The sequence below is a fragment of the Notechis scutatus genome, chromosome 2 (assembly GCF_049901735.1).
Source record: "Notechis scutatus isolate UNSWTSFEM ecotype Mainland chromosome 2, rNotScu1.2, whole genome shotgun sequence".
Lineage (NCBI taxonomy): Eukaryota > Metazoa > Chordata > Lepidosauria > Squamata > Elapidae > Notechis > Notechis scutatus.
In genome coordinates, this window is record NC_142010.1 from 205,878,685 (window position 1) to 205,904,317 (window position 25,633).

The 25,633-nt window shown below is 36.0% G+C and overlaps 1 protein-coding gene across 5 annotated transcripts in view; it reads right to left on the reverse strand.

The window, feature by feature from the left end:
* Positions 1 to 16,425: 16,425 nt before the first annotated feature.
* The window catches only part of AGTPBP1 (ATP/GTP binding carboxypeptidase 1), a 59,740-nt gene continuing 50,532 nt past the window's right edge, over positions 16,426 to 25,633 (reverse strand). For all 5 annotated transcript variants that reach the window (XM_087957887.1, XM_087957889.1, XM_087957888.1 and 2 more), the window contains 6 exons: positions 24,949 to 25,129; positions 21,742 to 21,871; positions 20,894 to 21,025; positions 19,303 to 19,479; positions 17,939 to 18,099; positions 16,426 to 16,746 (listed from right to left, as the gene is read on the reverse strand). In XM_087957887.1, the coding sequence (XP_087814013.1) occupies positions 16,569 to 16,746; positions 17,939 to 18,099; positions 19,303 to 19,479; positions 20,894 to 21,025; positions 21,742 to 21,871; positions 24,949 to 25,129 (959 nt within the window). In that variant the 3' untranslated portion in view covers positions 16,426 to 16,568. The remainder of the gene's footprint in view (positions 16,747 to 17,938; positions 18,100 to 19,302; positions 19,480 to 20,893; positions 21,026 to 21,741; positions 21,872 to 24,948; positions 25,130 to 25,633) is intronic.

Below are 25,633 nucleotides of genomic sequence, written 5' to 3' on the forward strand. Positions count from 1 at the left end.
AACACTTAGAGAAGACTTTGACACTTCACTTTAAGCAATAATATTGTTTGATTGTTGACTCCGTGCAATTCGTTAGCCTCGTCACTGTTGTGAAAATTAGTATGTATGGCATAGTATTATGTGTGAATCATACCATTCCATTTTGATTATGGTTAAGGTACACCATATGTGAGTAAGCAGCAAGATATTATGTGTCACAATCACGGAAGGTCAAGACTATTACAAGGCAATAAAACATCAGGACCTTGGACAGCATAGAGCACAAGTTCCAAGTTGGCATATTGCTGCACAGGAAAAGCTATTAACTCCAGCAAAGTCTAGCAGGCCATTAAAGGTTTAAGTAGGCTGGCACAGCCTGGTCTTTTTGTGTCCCCACCACTTCTGAAGTGTACGATTCTTAAAGTGCCCATGACTACTACATTTCTGTAATCTAATGTCCATGTATGTTTGAAGGAGGAAAACTTGTGAAGCTGACGTGGAGGACAATTTACAACATCAAGCTGTCAAGGCCCAGAATGATATTGCCCGGATTCTTTTTAGTGAAGCAACTTGTGATTCAACTGACCCTGTGTCTCTCTCCAGATGATGCTGATTTTCTAAACTGGGAGAGAATGAAAGAAAGAAAGAATAGATAACACTGCTTCAGGAAGACCATAGCCTATTCAGATCCTCTTTTTTGTATGGATGTGTCATCTATTGGGGAATCTTCATGTGATGCTCTTAAGTTTATGTTGTGGAGAAAATAATGTATCATCTCCACAGTTCAAAACATATTTGTATATATACCACAGTACTTGATAGTTGAAGATGGAAAGGGTTATGGAATTCAGAACAATTCAAAGGAATAACACGATGGAGAAAATACACTGTTTAAAGATATCCATGAAAAGTATTTGATGCTGTAGAATAAAGACATTGGAAAAGTTTCTAAATGAAATTTGAGGTCAGCTGATCATTGTTCCTTCAATCAAAGCTAGGGATGTTTTGCAACTCTAAACCGTGATTCTTCTTAAATGGAAGACATGCGTATTTTCAGTAAACAGAACTTACAGTTTTCAGGTGCTTTAGGTATGCTTTGATTCTGCTACAATATAAGTTCACAAGAATAACAACTGGACCTAAAATGACTCAAATTTATATTCCTAGAATGGTGGCTGCAGAAATAAGCATGAACCAAAAACTATGAAGTTCATGTGTCATACTATGCCATCACCTAGTTCATTTCGTTTTCATGAAAGCTAGGTGCCATCCCAACCAATATGGATTGTAAACCTTGTTTAGAGGACAATATGAACATAACTCAACATGATGAATGAATCCAGACACTATGTCCCAGGTGGCCTGATGCCTATAAATCTCTGTCTTTGTGTCTGGTACCCAGTTAACATCCATCATCTCAAACACGCATGGACAAAGTAAGATTAATCTCTCCAGGGGCTGTGGATAATTTGCTGTGTAATTTGCTGCCCGTTCTGAAAGCAATTGCTAATCAAGAATACAGAAACTTAAGTTAAAAAATTCAGCACCTAGTGGAAATATCTCTTAATGAGCTCTTGACTGCTGTGATTAACAATCATATAAAAACACAGTTGGGATTTTTGACTTTCGGGCCAACATCTGTTCTGCTGTGCTGGGAGATTTAGTTTAGCTAGGAAGCAGAAAATGGATGGATTTCTTGCTTTCTAGCTAGTCTTTAGATCTTCGGCTCTGCTTTTAAGTACAGCCGAACCTCCCTTAGGACTGAAGATTTGCTTGCAAGCAAATGCAGTGCAGACTCATGGCAAGCAAATTTGAGAGACTGAGCTAGCTGATGGCAAATAGATAGATCACTGAATGATTCTGTGAGCAACTCAATCTGCCTGCTTTGCCTGATTTTGGGTAAAAGTTGCTCTTTTTTATTAAAAAAAACACAATATTTATATAAATATTTATAATATTTACATACAAGCCATGCCCAGCCAGTCACATGACCACCAAGCCACACCCACAAATTAGGCCACACCCACAGAATCAGTCAGTGGTCCCTGGGATCTAAAATTATGAGTTTGGTGGTCCCGGAGGTCCAACAGGTTGACGACCCCTGCCTTAGATAGTCAGCCTCTATGCCATGAAGGGCTTTATGGGTGATAATCAGCACCTTGATTGCACCCAGAAGTTAAGTAGCCAGTGCAATTGCCCACCACTGTTTGCACCACTGCATTCTGGATATCTGCATCTTCCCAGTGATCTTCAAGGGCAGCCCCATGTAGGACACATTGCAAGAGTCAACACACAAGGCCCCCAGAGTTAAAGATCAACTGGGATCAATGGAATAGCCCATCAGCTTGTCTCCTGGAATTGTGGGTGCTCAATTACTGGAGGTTTTCAAGAAAAAAATGGACAACCATTTGTTCAAGATGGTATAATAACTTCTGCCATGGGTAGGGTTGGACTAAAAGATCTCCGAAGTCCCTTCCAGCCCTATGATTCTATGGAAAGCAAAGCAAAAGTGGAGTTAATATTACCTGCTTTGGGCTCCTTGAACTATTTCTTCACAAAGCATACCTCCTTGATCAAATGGTTGTCTTTTTGTTTCAAGTCTTAATATTCCATAGTTCTTGAAGCAACCCAATCCTCAAGAGTTAGTATATTTATGTCTGGTGTTGATATTGAATTTGTTTATTTTGCTTTGCTCTTCTACAAACATCTATTTTCTTCATAGCATACTAATACCTACCTCTTGTCCACAGCAATCTGACTCTGATTTTGTTGGCACTCTGCCACTTGCATTTGCTAAAAGAAGAGATAATGAGCACTTGAAACCATTATTAGTACTTTCATTTTATTGTTTTTATATCAGATAGCAAAGTATTTGAAAAAGTATGACAGTTTCCAATTAATTTAACTATGACAATAACCAGTTAACATTAATACTGTAGGGCAAATTAGGAAGATAGGAACAAACCTGGCTAAACTCTGTTATACCATTGATAAAATTAGGCAGATTTTGGTCACCCATCAATGATCTCACCACTAACTGTAATGTGGTATTATGTCTTGTTCTCTTCTGCTTTATTTTAATATTTTAATTTTTAATTCTGGTCTGTGACTGTAATGAAAGATTGATTGATTATTTCCATGCGAGGTATGATGGGAGGGGCCAGTAAAAGGCCATTTCAGTTCTTTCTCCCATAGTGGAATGTACTGTCCACCAAAAGCGTATATCTTCCTTTCTCTTCTGGCATTTTGAAGTTCATTAAAAACCACCTTGATTAAGTAAGTCTTCACTATTTAATGAGGAGTTTAGGAACTACCATCTAGTTTTTTGTTGGCTTTTTAAAAATGTTGTGGTGACCCAGTACACTGCCCAGACACTAAAGATCAGGGCTGAATACAAGTGTTAAATATTATACAACTGGTCAGACCGTTTAAAAATGGTCAGAAGAGTTATAAAATATGGAATGAGTTCATGGAATTAGAGAAGATAAAACTGAAGAAGTTGAAAGTTAAATATTAAACCCTTAACTAATAACTGGATTCAGATACATCAGGAACACCACTCTGTGAGAAATGGGACAGATAACTTTTTCCTTGCTGCTTAGGTCTTCAAATCCTTAACCCCTTTAGGTCTTGTACTCTCATTTTGAAATTGTGCTGCTTTCGGTTTTCGCTAGAAACAAATTTGAGAATTTGTGATTTACCCAACAGCCACCTGTAACTATTTGGCCCCAAAGGCATAGGAGGCACCTTGTTAAATCTTATCATTGCCATTCAGCAGCGGTGGTGACCACCCAAATTTTCTCTATAATCTCATTTGATGGAAGGATTAACTTATTTCTCATTTGTTGTCATTTTAATAAACCTTACAGTAATCTGCTGGCATTCAGCATCATCACCATTTGCAGAAGTGGACTAGAGACAAGTGGACAGGGAGATAAGATTATTTTACAAACATATTTCATTTTAATGCCTCAGTTAAAATAAACATACTGTATATGAAAAACTCAGAATTAAATTTTATTCTCACAAGTACATTTCATTGAAACTGGTAAAAAAAATAAGTGTTTTAATTCGCTTTAAACATATTTTTCTAGCATCAGAAGCACAACATAATGCCTTCACTTTGCTAGTTTTTTTCTCTTTAAAAAGTCAAAGAGTTATTTGATTGAGTTCAATTTTATTAAAGGATTTGAAGGGGGGAAAATGTCATTCATAAATTCGTAAGTAGACTTGCAATGATCCAAGCAGCTTCTGAATTTTTTTTTAATTCCAGTTATACTGTTTTCCAGATCACCAAATTGTTTTGTAATCTATATCTTGTAATTGGTGCACTTCCCTATTTCCAATTACCAAGAAGATTCTCTCCGTAATTCTCGCACAATGTAATCAATACTTTATTTTACATGCAATCTGCCAGTATAGTATATAGAACCTGGGAAGCAACTAAGCCTATGGTCTTCTGATTTGCTAATATGATACAAAGACTACCCTCGTGCTGTTTCCTCAACTGAGAACCTGGTTGATAGCCATTTAAGCCTATCGATTTTGAAGCAGACTCTTAACCAGCAGTAGAAATTCATCTGAAGTAACTATAGAAACCACAGCAAGTAGGACACAGATGAAGGTTGCTATATTTTGTTCTACTGCTTCCTTTCTTCTTCTTCTTCTATTAAATTGTGTCCGATTCTCAGAGACTGCTGGACAAGTCCTTCCACTTTTCATGGCAAGGTTTTTCAGAGGTGGTTACCAGGGGTGTGATCAGAGGTGGGATTTTAGCGGTTCGGACCAGTTTGGGTGAACCGGATGCTAAATTTGCATCTGGTTTGCCGAACTGATATTTGAACCGACCGACTGGCCCTGCCCAGCCTGCCCCACCGCTCCCAGGAGTCTCCACGTGGCCCATTTTCAATGCAGGTAAGTACAGGGTCCACGCGGAGTCTCTGGAAGGGGGGGGGGAAATGGGCCTTCCAGAAGTTCTGGTAGGCTATGCCCACCATGGCCCAGTTTCTGGGTAGTTTCTGGCCATGAACATCCGGTTTGCCTGAACCAGTCCGAACTGGTAGAATCCTACCCCTAATGGTTACCCCTTCCTCTTTTCTAGGGTTGAGAGAAATAGAGTGGCCCAAGGTCACCCCGTTGCCTTTATGCCCAAAGTGGCTCTAGAATTCACAATCTCCTGGTTTCGAGCCTTAATGTCTTAAGCAGAACTGACTTCTTAGCCATCTTTAGATGTAATCCATCTCTATAAAACTGGTTCCTTACCCATCTTCAAAAATACGTTCTCTCCAAAATCTCTTTTTTCCACTTCCCTTGCAATTAAAAAGGAAAAATAAAGAGACACAAAATACTTTATGATGTTACCACAAAAAATGTTCTTTACTTGGTGCTTGCTTTTATTGGTGCTGCCTAAACAGCAGAATTGTGAGATGCTGATCACAAGCATCAGTCCTTCTATGTACTCATACATTTGCTTTAGTGAATTGTAAGTGTTCCTAATCACAGATGATGTCCTTCTTTCAGGTGACAGAGCACTATCAAAGTTTGAAGGAGAATTGCACACAACACACAAAAAAAGAGATCAAATAATCCCAACGAAGAAGTTCAGTGCATAACTTGGTAAGTTAGAAATTACTGTACCAATGGATCATAAAATCACTGTTTTATCTATACGTGTGATACTCAAACTTTGCAACTTTAAGATCAGTGGACTTTAGTTCCCAGAATTCCTCAGTCAATAAAGTTGCCAAGTTTGAGAAAACTTAGAAAAAAATGGCTGGCTCAGGAATTCTGGGACTTGAAGTCCACAGGTCACAAAGCTGCCATAGTTGCTCATAGCTGTCATATGGAGTAAAAATGTATATGATGGTTGAGGCACTTATTTGCGTATTACACATTCAGCAGTATGTCTATGTGTTTGTGTGGGTATATGAATTGGAGGGAGGTTCAGTTTTCAAGTTCCCACTTGATTACTGAGCTCACTGGGCCAATCTTTCCCTCTCTCCACTCAGCCCATTCCACTGATTTTGGATACAAAATGGGCAAGATACACATAGAAAGTTGAATTTATGAAATGCATGCATATAATTTCCACAAAATGCCATATGCTAAATAATAGAATATGTAAAAAAAATTTCAGGTTATCTTTACTTCAGAAAGTTCAATTTCTCTCTCTCCCTCCCTCCCCACCTCTCCTTTTACACAGAACAATATATACTCTGTCTTTGGACATAAACATCATAAAATGCAGACATTTCTTTGCTTCAATCCCTCAAAGACTATTTTCTCATTCTTTTTAGGATCCTGTATAAAGAACCTATCACTCAAACGTATATGGATTTACCCAAATCATCTTCTGAAATTCTCTAAACAGCATAAGCACAATCATTCTGGAAGCTAAAATCCACATAATTGAAGGACTGCCGATTGAAGAAGGTTGCTTTAAATGCTGTAGGGCTTGTGGGCACTTATTATCCTATTCTCCACAAAGAAAATCCTAACTTGTTGGTGAGAAGGAACAAATAGGACAAGACTGCCCCCTAGAGTAGATGATAAATCAGTGCATAATTCTGGAAGAGGAGCAAGTTTACGCTTACAAAGTATCCCAGAGATACAAAACCACAGTTATTATGTCTCTTCACGCCTGGGAGTTGAAGTCCACAAGTCTTAAAATTGCTAAGTTTGGAGAGTTGATTTAGAGTGCTGTTAGACAAGGTACGCAAAATCAGAGCCAACTCAGTAGGGTTTCATACTGATGTGAAAGAATGGAGTTTCCAGGATTGATCCCAAGATATAACAGTCTCATTCAGCGTAAGATCTTGCTGCCAAGTGACTAAATTTGGTTGTTTCCAAGGTCTATAATATAGTGGAATTTCAAAACTTTAATCTAAAACCTGCCCTATCTGGTACCTCAAGCAGTGATATTATCACTGGTAGTTATTGAACAATTGTTTTTCTTGAAAAACAAAATCCTCTTTTTCCAAGGCCTTAGATTTGAAACAGTTTTTAAAAATCTTTTTACACTATCAAATAAGTGTAAGAATCTCCTTCTTAATTACATGATTTCTATAATTTTTTTTAAAAAGGGGGGAAAGAGCTGTCTCTAACTGCCTCCCTCCCAAGTACCTTCCAAATTTGTTGAAATTAGAAAAAAGGGAGATTACTTTTTAAAATTATGATTTGCTAGATTGGTAGTTTAATTTTTTAAATTTTTTAATTCATTTTATATGTTTTTTGTGTTTTAAATAGTTATTAGCTTTTGATATTTATGTATCACCCAAGGACTTTGATGACAGGTAGTAAAATCAATGCAGAGAAATAAAGTCAGTTTTTTATTAGTCGAATTTAAGTTTAATTAAGTTTAAAATTAAATTGCATACCTGCTTTTCAGAGAGTGGCCTTCAGGTAAATCATTTAAATCCAATTATGGGCTTAGCCCCAAGAAAATTGCATACTCATGCTGCTTAGCCCATTAAAATAAATAAAGTCACATTTTTTTTCTTTCTCATCAAGGATCTTTCATGCCATGAACCTTGATTTATATGAAATATGGTTTCATATACATATGAAATGCAAAAACTTAAGAAAACATATATATATTTCTATCTATTTTGAAAAGACCACTAAAAGTATTCTTATCAACATTGGAAGTGGATTTGAATTTAGGTGAGGAAAATAATTACATATTACGCATGGAGTAAGAACCAGGAATGGGATCCGACCGGTATAACTACAGGTTCTGTTGCTCTGCGTCACGCGCACATGCGCGAGTCGCTTGAGTCACGCAAGTGCAATTTACAACCTGCTGAGCTGCCCAGACAGCTGAGCAGCACTGTATGGGGTGCGCAGAGGTTGGAAAAGCCCTTTTTACCTGCTTTTTCAATCGCAGCTGTGCCGCGCAAAGCAGCTGTGGTTGAAAAAGCAGGAAATAAAGGACAGGTAAGAGCCCAGGTGGGCGGGTGTGCCAAAACAGCAGCAGACACAGAACCGGTTCTGTGTCTGCTGTTCTTCAGAGCTACTGGTTCTGTAGAGCCGGGCAGAACCGGTAGAATCTCACCCCTGGTAAGAGCCCTTTGTGATCATCTGGCCAGCAAAGTCAATGGGTTAGGGTTAGGGATTCACTTAACAACTATGGCATGAAAGGTTGTAAAATGGAGCAAAATGGGACATTTAACAACTGTCTTACTTAGCAATCAAAATTTTGGGCTCATTTGGGATTTTATGATTTAGTTTTGAGTCCAGAGTTTCAACAATGTAGAGATTATTATTATTATTTAGCACATGATGAGAATACAACAGAAAAGTGTAAACGCATATACACAATCCACATAATTATAATTAAAACATCTATGGGGATATGGCAGTGGCCCCCATAATTAGATGTCCAATTCAGCTAGCCAGGTGATCACCTTTGACATTGCTTAATGCAGATCTTCTGGGGAACCAAAGAATGCATGTTGTGAGAAATCTTGCACAGTATGTGTAATAGTTTGCATGTCAACACTACAATCACAACAAGGGGAATCTTTCCATCTCCATTGATACAGGGCAGAGGCATTTCTTCCAGTAACACACCTAATTCTGTTCAATTTAGACGAGACAAAGCAAGGCAGGTCAAAAACAGGTGGTTTAGTAGAGGAATCACTAATGGTCAAATCACAAGGTAGCAATAGCAATAGCACTTAGACTTATATACCACTTCACAGTGCATTACAGCCCTCTCTAAGCAGTTTACAGAGTCAGCATATTGCCCCCAATAATCTGGGTCCTCACTTTACCCACCTTGGAAGCATGAAAGGCTGAGTCAACCTTGAACCAGTGAGACCTGAACTGCCAAACTGCTGGCAGCCAATGATCAGCAGAAGTAGCCTGCAGTACTGCATTCTAACCACTGTGCCACCACGGCTCTTGGACCATTCCTTTTTCCAGGCATTCTCGCAGTTATGCTGAGTAGAAGTTAAATGAATAACTGTTTTCCAAGCTGGCCTATAGGAATTCAACCTTTTGATGGGCTGTATGTTGTCCCGGTAAATACGGAGGGTCTTGATGATCAGCATCCTTGACCATAGCCAAATGAAAGCTTGTTGTCTTCTAATGTGGGGCAATATGATATTGCTAATTACTGGTAACCAGTGCACAGGAGTGGGATGCAATGTTCCAGAGATGATACTCATTGTCTGGCAGAGTTGGATATCAACCATTTGGAGGTGGGCACTGGTAAGCCACATGCTGGCACAATATTCAGCTGTGGAGTAAACCAAAGTCAAGGCTGCTGTTGGTAGGGAGATAGCATCAGGACCCCATGATATTCCAGCCAGGCTGGAAAATGAAGAGGTAATAAAATGGGGAAAAGTTACAAGAACCCTGACATTTAATTAATAATAATTGTTAAACTGAAACCATAGTAAAATGAATCCACGGCTATCTTCTCATCTCACTCCATCTCTTGGTTTCTATACAAAGACCCATTTTGAAGTGAAGGCCAAATCAATACAAAAAAGTAGGATAAATAAGATAATATGAATGTATTGCATTAGAGATTGGTGTAACTAGCACATCAAAGCAAGTATGTTTTACAAGTTATGTACACTTTCAATATACACAATAGAGCAGAATGTATCAATTTCATGCATTTACATTAAAAACCTCTAGGTTTTTAGTCTCTTTCTAATGGTTGCTAAGAATACTTTTGATCATATATTGCACATTATTTTTCCATTATTTTATTTACTATAGAAACAGCCTTGGAGGCAAGTACTGAAATTCTGCTGAAATTAGAAATGGACTTTTGAAAGATTGAAACATAATTCCCCTTTTAATTTTCATTTCTGTTTCTCAACAGTGAATTCCTGCATCAACTTTTCATTATAAAAATTGCTGGTTATTTACATTTGTATGCTATCAGAAATCTGGAACCAAACATTGTAATAAAGAATCTCTTCATTTGAGGAGATGACACTTTTGAATAAGTTGGTAATAGAATGAAAAGAGATAAACAGGAATATCTTCAGAACTACATACACTTCAAATTTGTCCTTGTCTGTCAGCTTGCACATCAGGGTTGGTTTGCAATTCCATTCTTCATTTTTCTTAGTTTAGATAAAGTTTAGTTCAACTTCCAGAAGTTGAATGTGCTCATCACTGGAGGTTTTCAAGAAGAGGTTGGACAATCATTTATGCGAAACGGTATAAGATTTCCTGCTCAAGGGAATTAGACTAAAAGACCTCAAAAGTCCCTTCCAACCCTGTGATTCTATGTTATTGCCACTTGCCAATGAATTTGATCTAGACTTTTTGTTTCTTTTTCATTTAGACTTTTATCTTAAGTTCTCTCTCGTTTCCTTTACAGAAGCTATTCTTTGTAAAAACCTCTTCAATGTTTTCAATAAAAAAACTTAATCAAATGAATTCTCAATATTTTATCCCTACTCATTCTAATTTATTAAAATTGGTTTCTTCCTACCACAACCTCAGTGCAATAATAGATTTTGAGACTAATGAGTGTGCATACTGCCGGCATCTGAGTTTCAATACACATCTTCAATGGGGAAGACTTTGCTAGTCTAGAAAGAACATATACCTCCCAACAGCCTCCACCTTTGGAATTTAAAAAAAAAGAGTTTTGTTCTTCAGTAACAACAAAAGCAAGAATCTTCCTGAATTGGACGTGGGGTGTACCAACTATCAATAAAACAGTGAACAGCTGGAATTAAATCAATAAGTGTAATTGGACATCTAGCATCATCCTGTGAAATTCAAGCAGGAATGTGACAAGTGTCCATTATTCCCACAAGTATTTAGATTGCTTTTGGAAGTTAGGGTAAAATGAGTGGACAACGGGGATAACATTTAAAAACTCATAAAATAAGATCATTTTTAAGATGATGTGTTGGTATTAGAAGACTTGTTGAAAAGAATAGAATTATTAATGAGAAAATGAAATTTTAATATACTAGCTGTTGTAATCTTAAAGAGAATCTTTATAAAATGATGCATAGATGATATTTATCACTAGAAGTATTGTCAAAAATGTATAAAGTTGGAAATGTAAAGAAGGGTCTTTTTGCTACCCTTGGATTATAAAAAGCTAACAATTATTGGACTAAAAATATGTATTGTTAACTCAAAAAATGTGAAAGTCAATATACAGTTTAGATTAGAGACATTTTTGCTAGGGTTTATTAACAAAAGTTTGGAAAAATGTCATGGCTACTTTCTTCTTATATGATAATAGCATCAAGACTTCTATATGTTCAACACTAGAAGGATATGTTGATACCCTCAATGGAAGAGTGGTTGTTAAAGCTAATTGAGCTTTATTCGATACCAGTTGGAAGCCCCTTCTGGGACTTTTTGCATGAACCAAAAAATGAAATACCACATTATGTATTTCAGTTTCACATATGAAACTATAATCTATAAACAAGTAATATTTACAGATTATAAAAAATGCTCTGCTATAATAGTAGGAGTTAAATTTAAGTTATATATGTCTGCTATAACAGAAATTGAAAGTTTTTTTATATTTATTTTATTGAACCTCTATCTGTTATTTCCTTATCTATTCTCTCGACTATTACTTTCCTGTTATTTTTTTACCCTTTACTTTTAAAAACTTAATAAAGATATAAAACTATTCTGTTTGTATCTTTTTGTTTTGTTTTTTCTGTTTTTGTCAAGTGTTTTATGATGTTTATTGTGTTTATGTATTCTACGCCACCAAGACTAATGTTTTGTGAGCTGGGAGGCAATATAAATTTGTTTAGTAAAATAAATATCTTGTTTAATATATGCATATTCCCTGTGCTGCTGTGCTAGCCGATTGATACTCTATTCACATGCAAGGAAACTTCCTTTACTATTGGTAAACAACATATACTTTAATATGCTAGAGTATTCTCTGATTTGTGGATTTTCTCCATTTCTTATAATGTCTGGTGTCTTCACCATATATGACCCAAAGCTCCAACATCTGCTGTACCATTTTCACTGCCATATATACTTTATGTGTTGCACAAAACCAAACCACCAGAATTCCACAAAATAACATTACATTTTGTGGTCTAGTTCTTCAATCCTTGATTTAAATTTCTAGCCCTCTCTGAATTTGAAAGGACTAACAATACATGTAACTGATCTTCCCATCTGGAAACAGAAGTGTTAAGGTGAAAAAGACTCATGCTTGAGCATGTTACTAATATAGTATGATATACCGGTAGTCCTCAACTTACAATATTCATTTAGTGACGTTCAAAGTTACAACAGCAATGATAATAGTGACTTACGATCGTTTTTCGCACTTAAAACCATTGCAACATCCCCATGAAGATGGGGTCAAAGTTCAGATGGTTGGTAACTGACTCATGTTTATGACAGTTGCAGTGTCCCAGGGACAACCCTCTGACAAGTAAAGTCAATGGGGAAGCCAGGTTCATTTAACAACCAGGTTACTAATTTTAATAGCTGCAGTGATTCACTTAACAACCATGGCAAGGTCTTAAATGGGGCAAAATGCACTTAACTGTCTCACTTAACAACAGAAATGTTGGGCTCAATTGTAGTTGTAAGTTGAGGTCTACCTGTATAAAGGAGGAAAACAGTCTGAAAAGTAATTGATGGCAACTACTAAAACAGGCATAGGAATCATGATTCTCGAGCCAAACTTCAAAAAACTTCAAAGGATTTATTAGAGGCGACATACAGGGCAGTGCCAATATGTTGCCTCTAATAAACCCTTTGAAGCTTTTTGAAGTTTGGCTCAAGATTCATGATTTAATTAGAGCGATTGCTGGAATCCTGACAATTGAAATTACACTGCTTTTAAATGTTGAAATATGCAGCTTTTCAGCCTTTTCTTTTCTGTGCCTCTTATCTGCAGTTACGCATAGCAAAGGGTAAGCCATAACAGGAATGGAACTTGATGTTCCTATTATCTACACATCTGGCAAGAATTCTATTTTAATATTTAAATCTATGGTACAGAACCCACCAGACTTTTTCTGGAATCTCCAGAGTGATGCTTGTAGTTCTTGACTGATGACCACAATGGAGCCCAACATTTATGCTGCTACGTGAGAAATTTGTTAAGTGAATTTTGCCTCATATTGCAATTTTTCTTGTCACCTTTGTTAACTGAATCACTCCAGTTGTTACATTAGTGACAATATTATTAAGTGACTAGAATAGAATACTTTATTGGCCAAGTGTGATTGGACACACAAGGAATTTGTCTTGGTGTAAATACTCTCAGTATACATAAAAGATACATTCGTCAAGAGTTGAGAATCATAAGGTACGACACGTAATGATAAAGCAAACAAATTATACTAGGAAACAGTCAATATAAATCGTAAGGATACAAGCGACAAAGTTACAGTCATACGGCCACAAGTGGGAGGGGATAGGTGATAAGGAGTGATGAAAAGATTAATAGTAATAGTAGTGCAGAATCTGGCTTCCCCATTGACTTTGCTTGTCAGGTCGCAAAAGGGGATCATGTGACCCCAGGGCACTGCAACCGTCATAAACCTGAGTCAGTTGTCAAGCATCCAAATGTAAACCATGTGGATGCTGCAAGTCGTATGTGTGAAAAATGGTCTCAAGTCACTTTTTTTAAATACCGTTCTAACTTCCAACAGTTACGAACTGTTGTATGTTGAGGACTACTTGTAGTACCAATGATGAAAGATTCCAGTCTCTGGATCTCACTTTTCTGTGACTTTTAGGCAAGAAATCTCAAATATAGTATAAGCCCTGATATAGGATTAATATGATTTTTTTTTGAAACACAGAAATCCAAATGCCCTTAAATTTGCTATTCAAGTTTTTTAAAATATCTAAATCCAAAAATAGCTTGTTGATAATTTATGAATACTTATTCTTAAATTGTGAGATGACATTGCATATGGAAGATTTCCAATTTTCCCCGGACCCATTCCTCCAATATGCAGAGAAATCAAATGATGATAATTATTTTATTATACATTTACTTGATAAATTATCTATCTGGGAATAGGTCATACACAATAATATTGCCACAATTTATAATTACAGGATTACAATGGATTCTTATAATAAAACTTGGGCTTTCTGGCTTTTATACAAATTATGTTATAGTTGCCAGTCTAATTTAAGCCTTTGTTGTCATTATTCAGTTATGACTAGAATAATATTCCACATACAGCTGACATCTGATAGTTGGCACATATTTTTGTCTGTGAGATACAGTACAATATTTAAAAAGGAAGATTTCATTAAAAGAAATAAGCATTACAGATACATAATTTTCTTTGTCCATCCAATGAAAGTCCCAGAAGTTGACAAAGTACAACTCAAATGTATATATTTTAATATTTGTGGTGTTTCATATCATATTTGCATCAAAATCATTTTGTAAAAACAAAACTATATGAAAATACATTCAAAGATTTAAAAATATAGGAAAATATTCATAAAGTTCAAAAGATTAACTACAAGACTCTTTAGTCTGCTTCAGTTAAGAGGCTGGAAAAATTAATACATAATAATTGTTATATTAATATGGTTTAATTATCCACTTATTTCCTTACTGCACAGTAAATTCTTTACAACCAAAAAAAGAACAAATACAAGTAGGATCAATTCAGTATATCTGTACAACCCGCCTTGATTTGATAAAGGGCATCCCTTTATAATCTAATCCACAATTTAAATGCTGGTCTAGGATATCTGCTGTTTCTAAGATGCTACTTATGGCTAGAAGGCATTTATTTATTTATTTTAATTCCAAAAAACCAGAACCATAAATCCTTGTCTCACTTAAAGCATGACTGTATTTTCCTTGTGGATACAACACTTAGAAATCCTATATGAATAGCAAAGTTCTGGATTGGATTAATTTTTTAAAAAAATCAATGACTATATTATTTTTCCCCGTACATTGGTATATTTCCTGTATTGATTTTATCTAACTGTGAAATATATCTAGCTTGGGTGGGAGTTGGGAACTCAGAAGATCAAATATATATCTCTTAAAACTGATTTGATTCTATTTTTAATTGCTTCCTTTGGCAATGAGGGGACAGTGATACAATAATTTTCTTTTATATGAGGCAAGTTGTTTTAGTTAAGAAAAATCCAGACCATCCCCTCTAGCATAAGCACCAACAAAAGGAAATAAAAAAGGGAGTGTGGATATATTCTAGGAAACAGATTGGCTAATACTGCAAAGATCTGGCCTTCAATCCTCTCCTATTAGTTCTAATGTTGTATCATCCTTTGTTTTAAATATTTCAATAAAATATAGGAGAACAGGAGGTAGGGAGATAAAGCAGACATCAGACATTTGAAAAATGTAACATTCACAGGCTCTATGTGCTTAGATATTTTAAAATTAGAATTCAGCATGCTTAATTTTTCTCTGGATTACATAGTTCAAGAGACTATAAGCAACTTCCACCCGAATAGACACCATTATTCTTCCACAATAATATATATATATAAAAGTATATGCTTTATATCCAGAGCACTTTGAGCTCATATTGGCTATATTAAATATGGAAAAGGATCTAGAATTTGTATCACGAAATATACATACAATGAAACCGTTATGCTTACAAAGAACACCTAATTTCTCCAAGCTTTATATGAACCTCAGAAAGAATTTGGTTATGAGTTTTAGGTAATAAGTGTTAACATAAATATATACTTTATGGTCAGCATGGATACATGAGGCTTATTTTTTCACAAAAAGCTGATGGACGTTACCACCTTAAAACGTAATTTGAGAGATATGTAACTGACTTTCCTTCACACAGAAAAAAAAAATGTTCTGCATTTGTCCTTCATGCCTAATTCTCTCTCCTGTGTTTTCTGTGGAGTGTTTTCACACGGAGAAATATTATGACACGTAAAACTGTACAGGAGGAAAAGCTGCAAGTACAGCTAAATGCGAGACTCCCCACTCTCAAAATGTTACTCTGTACATAAAATCTTTCTGCAGGTATAATTCTTTCCTCAACTATAAATGTGGGTAGTGCCAGTTTTAAATTAAGGCTGTAGCAAAGCCATGTCAATCTAAGGCTTAAAAATTTATCAATGTAATTTTTTTTTTGTAATTCTATTTTTTATCCGTACAGTACGAAATAAATCAATTCAAAGAAAATCTTGTGTTACATCCAACAAACAAAAACAAAACAAAAAACAGAATTAAAACCCGACATACAATACAAAATCTTTCTAATAAAACTGTATGTGAATTTTAGTAACTAGCCCGACATCTTATGTTACAAGAATAAGGTTAACTCCTACTCTCTGATTTGCCAAACATCTTAGAAATTACTTCTTTTATTTTACTGATTATGTGGACGAAAGCAAAAAGCCATGCATCACTAAGTAGCAGACATCCAGGGACAAATTAATTTCAATGCTAAGATAAAAATTAAATTGCTCAAATAAAACAAATGCCAATTGTTTTAAAAGCCAGAAGCATTTATTGTTTTCAAACTGGGTAGACTGCAGTTTATCTGCTTTAGCAAAACCCCAAGATGAAATAACCCAACATATTCCTTTTAAATAAGCCACAGTAGTTTGCTCCTTCATGTACCAAGAATGTCTCAAGGCAAATGTGTCCTCATAATTTCAGAGTCAGAGAGTCCATCTTCATGAAGACAAGGCTCATAGTCTCCAGCATTATTTGCCAAGTCAATATCTGGCTCATCATTGCTCTCAGCGCTATAGTCCACTTCTTCAAGGAAGCGAGGTTCATCTTCTTCTAGAACGTAAGTAGTGGGGCTACAGCAAACATATTAAATGCTCTGGTTAATTAAAATGGAATGTAATTCACAGGAAATGCAACCATTTAATACAGATATCATTTAGTCTTCACTAATTATTCCTAACGTTAATTTTTTTCTCCTTGGGTAGGAATGTCAACTTTAGCAAAAGAACACTTATATACTTGTATACTGAACACCTGCATCACTGTATATTTTATGCTGAATTGCACCAATTAATTAAAAAAAATACGAGGGATGACTAAGCACAACTGAATTTTAGAAAGCTAATGAAAATATTTTTTCAATAGCATCGCTTTCTTTCCCAATATTAGGCTTTTTCTTCATGCTACAAGAAACAATTTTCTACTCCACCCCGCCTCCCAAAGTTTATTCATTGGGAGAAAATAAAAATAAGGCAGAGATCAAATTTGATATAGTGGTTAAGGCACCAGGCTAAAAACTGGGAGACCTAACATTATAACCTGGTCTTGGGCATGAAGACAGCCAGGTGACAAGTCACTGTCTCTCAGTCCTAGGAAGAAAGCAATGGCAAACTACTTCTGAAAATCTTGTCACAGAGCTGGTTTAGGTTTAGGCAATCACCAGAAGTCAAACCTGAGTCAAAGGCACACACACACACACACACACACACATTTCATATTGCTGTGCATCCAGAACAAAAAGCATTAAAATGTTTTAAATGAGTAATGAACCCACTCTTCTCCAAACCTTATAGCAAGATACTCCAAAATGAAGTTCCATTTCAAAGCATTTTTGGCACCATTGACCTAACATTATATTTCACCAAAATTTATCTCAGAATTTCATTGTAATGTAAAGCCCAACCCCAAAACTTGTAATGTTAGGTATTAAAAGAGATTAAAGAATAGAAAAAATATATTGTATCTGACAAGGTTTATATTTTAGAATTTAAGTAGTTGACCACACTCGGCTATCTAGACCAAAACAATGTGTTTACTACAACACAGGTGCTGACCATTCTTCACATATAGGCATAAACACAATAACGTACAGTAATCCCTTGACTACAGTTTGCAAGTAATATCTTGATATCTGGATCCAGATACCTATTTCAATAATTTGTTTGGAGTTAATTTGCAATAAAAGCTGCCTGCCATTATAGGTCATTTTTAAAAAAAATCCAAATAAGCCTCTGGTAAAAAATTTAAAAATGATTTTTTTTCTACCTTGTCACTTTGCAACTAGATTCAATCAATTCATTTTCAATGTCCAAAAGAGTAGATGGCAGATTATATTCTAGTGGTGACGTCAATTTTTTCAAACGTAATAAACCAGTACAGAATTTGGCTCCCATCTCCTCCAGTTCATGTGTCCCGATTTGTAAGCCCTAATGAGAAAACATTCAGCGTTAAACAGTTCAGTGCAATTTGCTTTCTGCACCTATATAGTTCATTATTTACTTAAAATGCGTAATTGAAAGAAAAGAAGAGGTAGCAAGTGCTGCCAATATTTTTATATGTTCAACTTCCTGCACAAAATGGGAACATCTAGAGGGGGAGTCTTTGTGAATATAACTGGATGTGCTTAAAATCCTCTCCAACATAAAAAGATTGTGGGCAGAAATGGAGGAATGACATATGAATCCCAGATTCTCCTCCATGTACAGTTAAAATAAGCAACGTTGCATAATACTTCTCAGTTCCTTCCCTGTCCCCTCTCTGGCTTCCCATGACTCATGTGCTGCTTGCAATGGACCTCCCAGGTTTCCTGTGATTCACACATACCAGCCCTCCCCTTGCCTCTCATGAAGCCTACACTGGCCTTCCCAATCTCTCCCCTAGCCTCCCATGACTCATGTACAGCCTGGACTGGCCCCCTTGAGCTCTCGACCCCTCCTCTCCTGCAGGAACTTCTGGTGATACCCATGTGTTCTTTATCTAGAACCTCCACCTCTTCCTGCTTAATAATCCATGCATTTTGAGATTGTAGCAGCAACTGGGAAAGTTCAGAATTGCCATCGTTAAATGATACAGTCACGTAATGTCACACAATTTAACACTGCAGCACTTTAAGTGATGGCAATCCCTGTTCTTATTGCCATCGTAACCTGAGGACTACCCGTACCACAAAGAATGCTTTTTAGGACAAACAGAAACCACTGTTGGCACCAAATGAACACAAGGGCATCTTCCATATTCTAGACCAGGGGTTCCCAACCTGGGGTGCTCGCACCCCCTGGGGGTGCGAGACGATATTCCAGGGGGTGCGAGAAAAGTCCAGGTAAATAATAGGATATTGGCTATATGTTGGCATTTTTATTTTCCGGGGGTGCGAGGTTCGAGTGAAATTTCTTTAGGGGTGCGGGGCGAAAAAAAGGTTGGGAACCACTGTTCTAGACTATATATGAATGATATGTGAATGGTTTTCTTCATTAGAAGAATGCTAACTATTAATGGGTATGTTCATTAAATCACATGTTGTGCAAGAGATGACATAGTTCCAAGCTCCCTTGAAATGAATTGAAGAATGCAGTATACTATACAGTACCAATTTAATTCTTCAGATGCATTAATATAAAATGCTACTTTACCTTGTATTTCCCTTGATCACATCCACACAATGTGCTTTCCATGGTGTAACTTCTTTGAACACCTATCTCTCTCCACACTACAACGCGTGCTGTAGATTCCTTCGATTTTTCCACGACAAAACTGCAGCTGCTCATACAGAATGCTGGGGCTGCCTGGCTCAGAATTTTAGGGAGAGTCTACCAGAAATAAGCAACAACAAACATTATAGAAAAATTCTGGGTGGCTTGTATATCCTTAAAGTATAAATTTAGGTATCACAGGTCTGCAGAATACTACAGATTTCTCCCTCTGAATGACAAGGGAATATACTGTATGTCAAGAGGAAGTACAAGTTACAAAGCAGGGAGAGTGCAGAACCAAAGATGGAATAGCTCTGATATCAGAAAGCGTGCAGTCTAGTCTAGATACTGGAAAAATCTATGGGCTTTGTTATGGCATGGTATTTTTTGAAGATTTCTGAAAACGCTTTTTCTTCACATAGCACATTTGTTACCACAAGATGTGCTGATGGCCACTAACATAGATAACTTTAAAAGGAGATTATATAGAGGACAGGCATATCAAGGATTATTAGCCTTAAAGGCTTAAAGTTACTTCTGAGTAGAAGGATAGTCATCCAAATGCCATATGTAGAGAAACCAATATGAATCTGTTTCCAGCTTATAAGCATATGATTAACTAAAGTGAGGCCAAAATGCCAGACTAAAATGAGCCTTGGTTGGATTTAGCTCTTACGTTCATCCTTGATGAACACTATCCAATTAATGATTTACACAATGTTGAATTTAAAAATAAAAATATTTTAGACTGATTATTAGTCCTCTACACCAGGGATCCCCAACCTTTTCGACGCGCTGCGGCCGGTTCCGCTGCGCCAGCTGGGCCGGTTCGGTGTCAGTAGCGCGCCATCTTTTTGATGAAAATCACTTCGGTGACGTCATCGGAAGTGATTTTTCATCAAAAAGTGGCGCTAGCGCTCGGTGAGCTTTTTCGGGTAGAAATGGCTTTCACCGGAAAAGCTCACCGGCGCTGGCGCCGCCATCTTTTGACGAAAAATTGCTTTTTTACAAAAAAGATGGCGGCGCCAGCAACCAGCGCCCGGTAAGGCTTGTTCCGCTGGCCCGGCACGGTCCGCTGGACCGGCGGTTGGGGACCCTGTCTCTACACCACGTTCTTCTTTTGCTTCCATATGAAATTGATGGATACTGAGTCAGATGTTACTTCATCTATCCCAGTCATTTCCTGACTATTCAAGCTCTCCCATCAATTAGATACTGATTTTATCATGCCATTATAAATTCATTAGCCTTTGGGGTGTCTTTGCTTGGTTATCGTAATCTGATTATTCAAAGTACTGAAGATACTGGCAGTTTTAAATGAAAACTCTGGAATATAAATACTCTGAGCTGAGTTTTAGTCATGTTCCCAAGTTTATTTTGTTTAAATACTAGTCAGAATTTAACCTCTGTTTACAATACTGCTAGCAAACTATTATTCAATGAAAACAGTACTGATAAAAGAAACACAAATAAATCATAAACCCTAGGCATGTATCTACCTGCATACACACACACACACACATCTACTTACCCTATAACCAAGGTCTTCAATCAGATCACAAGAGGCAGCACTAACATTTGTATGCCATATTGTTTCCTTGATGCTACAGCCATACATAAATACATTTTTCTTGCGAGAATGACCATGATAGTCACAAAAAACCTACAAAAAAGGATTTTTCAAAAATTAAAGGTGCCCATTCAACACAAAATGCAATTCAGATATAACAATCCATATCTGATAATAATTTATCTAGAAACAAGCAATAAGATCATTTAGAAAATGGATGCATTAAGTGGCATGAACTCTTGAAATCTTCCGATGGATGTATTAATTTAATTTTATTAACATTTTAAAAAGAATTTTAATAGATAATTTAGACCAAGCTTGTCGGTTATAGTTCTCCACAAATTTCTTGAAGAATATAATTTCAGGGGGGCTTAAATGTGAATTTACAACTCAATAAAGTATTATATACCATTACTGAAGGCATATTTTGTTTAATTTTAAAGAAAAGTAATTTTAAAATCTAGTGAGGAAATAGTACGCAGTATGGATTGTTTACATATCTACCTCTTTCACATGTTTAAAATTATAAATATATGAATATTTATATGCTTAGATGAATGGTCCTAGAATAGGAATTGAATTGTTCCTGCCATTTTTCATGGTTACTGTAATTAATTTCACTGTTATTGATTTTTCTACAACACAATTCTAAAACCACCAGTAATACAGGCAAGAAGGCAATTCCTTAAGCAATGCTTTTACAAAGAATAAAAGTTGAGGGAGTTTCAACTGCTATTACCTGCACATCCTTTAAATGTAAAGATCACATTTTAAGTGGCTTTTTTTAAACTAAGGAAACACATGCTTACCAATGGCAAACGTTTTATAGCTGCCAAATATTGAAGCAAACCTTTGGCATGATAAATTGTGGGGTGCAGATCCGGGTTTGGGTTTTGCCACTGCCTATTCAAATCCTCCCCACTTAAAGAACAGCGATGACTATAAAACAAAAATTAAGAAGCCTTCCATTATAATTATTTCATTATCCAAGAAAATGAATGTTAAAATTTGTGCAGATGTTAACAATTTCACTGCAAGCGTATCAAGGTAAAGGAACTTCTTCTAAAGCAGGGATGTTCAACATTGGCAACTTTAAGACCTGTGGATGTCAACTCCCAGAATTCTCTAGCTAGCATGTCTACAGGTCTTAAAGGTGACACGGTTGGACACTTCAGCTGTAAAGTGTTGTTTCCAGCATTTAATATTTTAAGTCAGCTAAACTGAATTAAATTGGTGGAAAGAAAGACAAAGTGAACACCCCTGTATTCTGTATTCTTTTGCCAAACCACCCTTGACAAATGGCCCCAACAGCAGACACTTTTTAAATTGTGAATAGGAGACAATAATTTAAACTGCAAATAGGAGAAAATAGTTTTTCAGAAGTGTCATTGATTTACTTTCTAGGTTTCCACCAATTTTATGTTTTTTCCTTTTGTTTTTGTATTATAGCTAGAGTGGCATTTCAGAAAGCGCTCATTTGCAGAAAAAGTTATCCTTTATCTCATCAGTCTTACATTCAGAGTTATTGAAGTTTAGAATAGAAGCAGTGAAATCACAGGACCTTTATCATGTTTTCTTGATTTCACAGGGTATACATTAAGCATTACTAAATCTGGATTTTCATTTTTAATATTATAAATTCCATCTATAAATTGTTCTGAAGGTGTCTGAGGTACTTTGAAAGGTCAACTGAAACTCTCAATTATGTAACATTGAAAATAAGAGTCAACTCTTTAATTCCCAGAGTGATTCAGATTCTGAATAAAGGGTTTAAAGCTTATTAATCCAAATGAATTGTGTCATTTATCTTTCCATGAAGTTTAAATCAGAGAGATAAATGCTCTTTGATTGTGTGAACTTCAAAGCATGACACTAGATACGGCAAAAGTTATTTACATCATGGAAATGAAAGAAACACTAGTCCTCTGATTTTGTAGAAAACAAACAAAAAGACAGTTTTCCTCAGTATTAAAAATAAAGTTAGGCCATTTCAGGATAAGAAAAACTCTGCTGGACCTTGTCAAAGCCCAACAGATGAGGCTTCTTCCTTAGAACTGAATAGTTCATTATTACTTTTAAATAAAAACCAGCTGTGTTAAGTGTAGCAGACTTGGCTGAAATCAGACTAATAACATGAGGGATAGGATATTTGGCTTCAGTCAGCCCAGGGGAGAAATTATGCAGAGAATAAATCCCACTGAATTGAGCAGAATACACAAAGGATTATACTTAAATCTTACAGATATTAATACAATACAGGAACAAGATTCATGGAAGGAAATTCTACAGATTCAGGAGTAAAAATGTGCTTCATATTAATAGCTATTTGCCTATTCCCAGATTTAGATTAAATTATTTTTAATATTGTGACAAGCCTCATGCAATAGCAGAAGAATTAACTTTTTTGGACTGTCATTGACAAAGAAAGCAAATTATACTAAGAGGAACTTCCCTGAGGAATTGTTAGTATATTTTGCCCATTGAAGTCAGCCTTACTGCAAATGTGACTGGAACCTTCTATGCATTCTTGGGATTTAATAGATTTCAGAGGGTTTTTTAAAATCAAACAAATAGGCAGCATCCTGTTTTGCTTTTCCACACAAGATTTGTAAGCATACAGTAATTTACAACCAGAATGCTCATTCCACTGCTTTGTCCTCCCTTTATCCATCCAAAGATAAGCAAGGTGGCTTGAGCTTCTCTGTGCACATTTATGCTTTATATTTAATACTTTTAATGTGTATTATCCCTCTGTAGTTCTAAAACTACTGCTATCTAGAATTAAAGAAAGGGTTTAAAGATGCTGCCAGCAATTTCTTTCTGTCAATTTAACAGCTGACGAGTAAACCTCTTTTTTTCTGTCATCTTCAACCCTCACCAGAGATCATCTGCAAAAGGTGGACCAAGTCCTATGATCCCTACTCTTTGGATTTGGTATAGTTTTCTAGGTCATACCAACATCTGCTCCAGATGTCTTCCACCATCCTGTTAGCAATGTAACACTACCCTGTCCATTATAGGATTACCAGCTGTTTATAAGCATTCTGTCAGAATAACTAAGCAGACAAATCAAGAAATAAACTCCATAGGAAAACTGAAATGTAATAATACTGTATTGGTTATACTAATATAATATTCTGAATCCAGCTGTGCTTTATTTCCCACCTATCCACCTCCATACTCATGTGATTAGGGAGATTCTGTTTGAGCCTTTTGCTTGTTTGGGGCATAAACCACATTTCCCCCCCCTTATCACTTTGGTAACAGATCTGGCCTATCAATACTGAGATTATTTTCTTTACCCTCTAACTTTTCCAAGACTAAGCCAATCTTCAACAGCGATCACTGTCTAGAACAGCATCTTGGTAACTTTTAAGGTATGTGGACTTCAACTCCCAGAATTCCATGAATGAATGACTCCGCTTACATTTGTTTTTCCAGGATATACACTTTACAGGGTCCTTTGATAATTTTAAGACTCACTTCTGATGCCAACCTCACAGCACTTATTTCTCTTCTAAACTTAGCATTCCTCATTGGCTAAGTAGTAAAATGCACTATTGCATTTCCCCCCGATTGGTACATTAAAAAAAAAAAAAAAAGCAGAAAGCCATCCCTGAATGCAGATTGTCAGAAGGAGGAACAGTAACAACACTGCGCTTAATAATAGGTATATCTTCATTTGGGATGAGTTAACATTATATTTGATTTAATTACACCACAAAGTACTATACAGTAGCTTTGGTTCAATACTTGAAAATGAGAAACTATTATGGAAAGTAGATTCTGAACATGTACTTAAAGTATTATTTTTAAACAAAATTGGACGTATTAAAAAGTATAAATTCACATATTTGTCAAGAAAAGTAACTGTTCGCTTAAAATAACATAGCTGTATTAGCTAGTGAAGATTCTAGAAGATACATTTTGCAGAAAAGTTCTGATCTAGAAAATCTATATTCCAAACATAGCTACCTCGGAATGAACTCTGTTGCTAAATACAATCAAAAACTTACTTTCCATTGATGACCCCATCAGGATTAAGCATTGGTACAATTTTAAAAATATAGGATTCTCGTAAATTCTGGGCACCAGGAGTATTACTCATAAGATACTCCAATGTTCCCTTCATAACCCAACTTGAATTGGTCTCTCCAGGATGTACACGCGCAGATAAGAAAATATAAGGACGATTTCCTAAAAACAGCACAAATAAAATAGCATGATATAGCCATCGAGTTGGAAAGACCTTAAAAATAAACTAAAACATCCCTGGCAGATTAATCACATTACATGTGCTTGTTATAAATTCATAAAGATGAAATAGTTTTCCATACAGAATAATAGTTTATGAAAGCAAAAGGTATAATCAGCATAATTTTATCTCACAATATTATAATAAGCATAATGTTCCTTGAACCGATTCAGTGGAAGAGGGAAGAATCTGTTTGCACTGGCATTGTTATTTTAAAATTCCACTGAATTTTAAATTTTGTGGCAAGGTTACAGCTAATTTTGACACTACTTGTATAATACTTTGGTCTAGATCTATAGCCTTTAGAATGGATGTGTAATTGGTTTTCGTATTCTTTCACAAATATCACAAAAATGCCACCTTAATCCCACTATTGTTGAAGCATATCTCAAACTTTCATTCATCAAATTAACTGAGAACGGTTGTGGCCAATGTTTTTCTGTTGC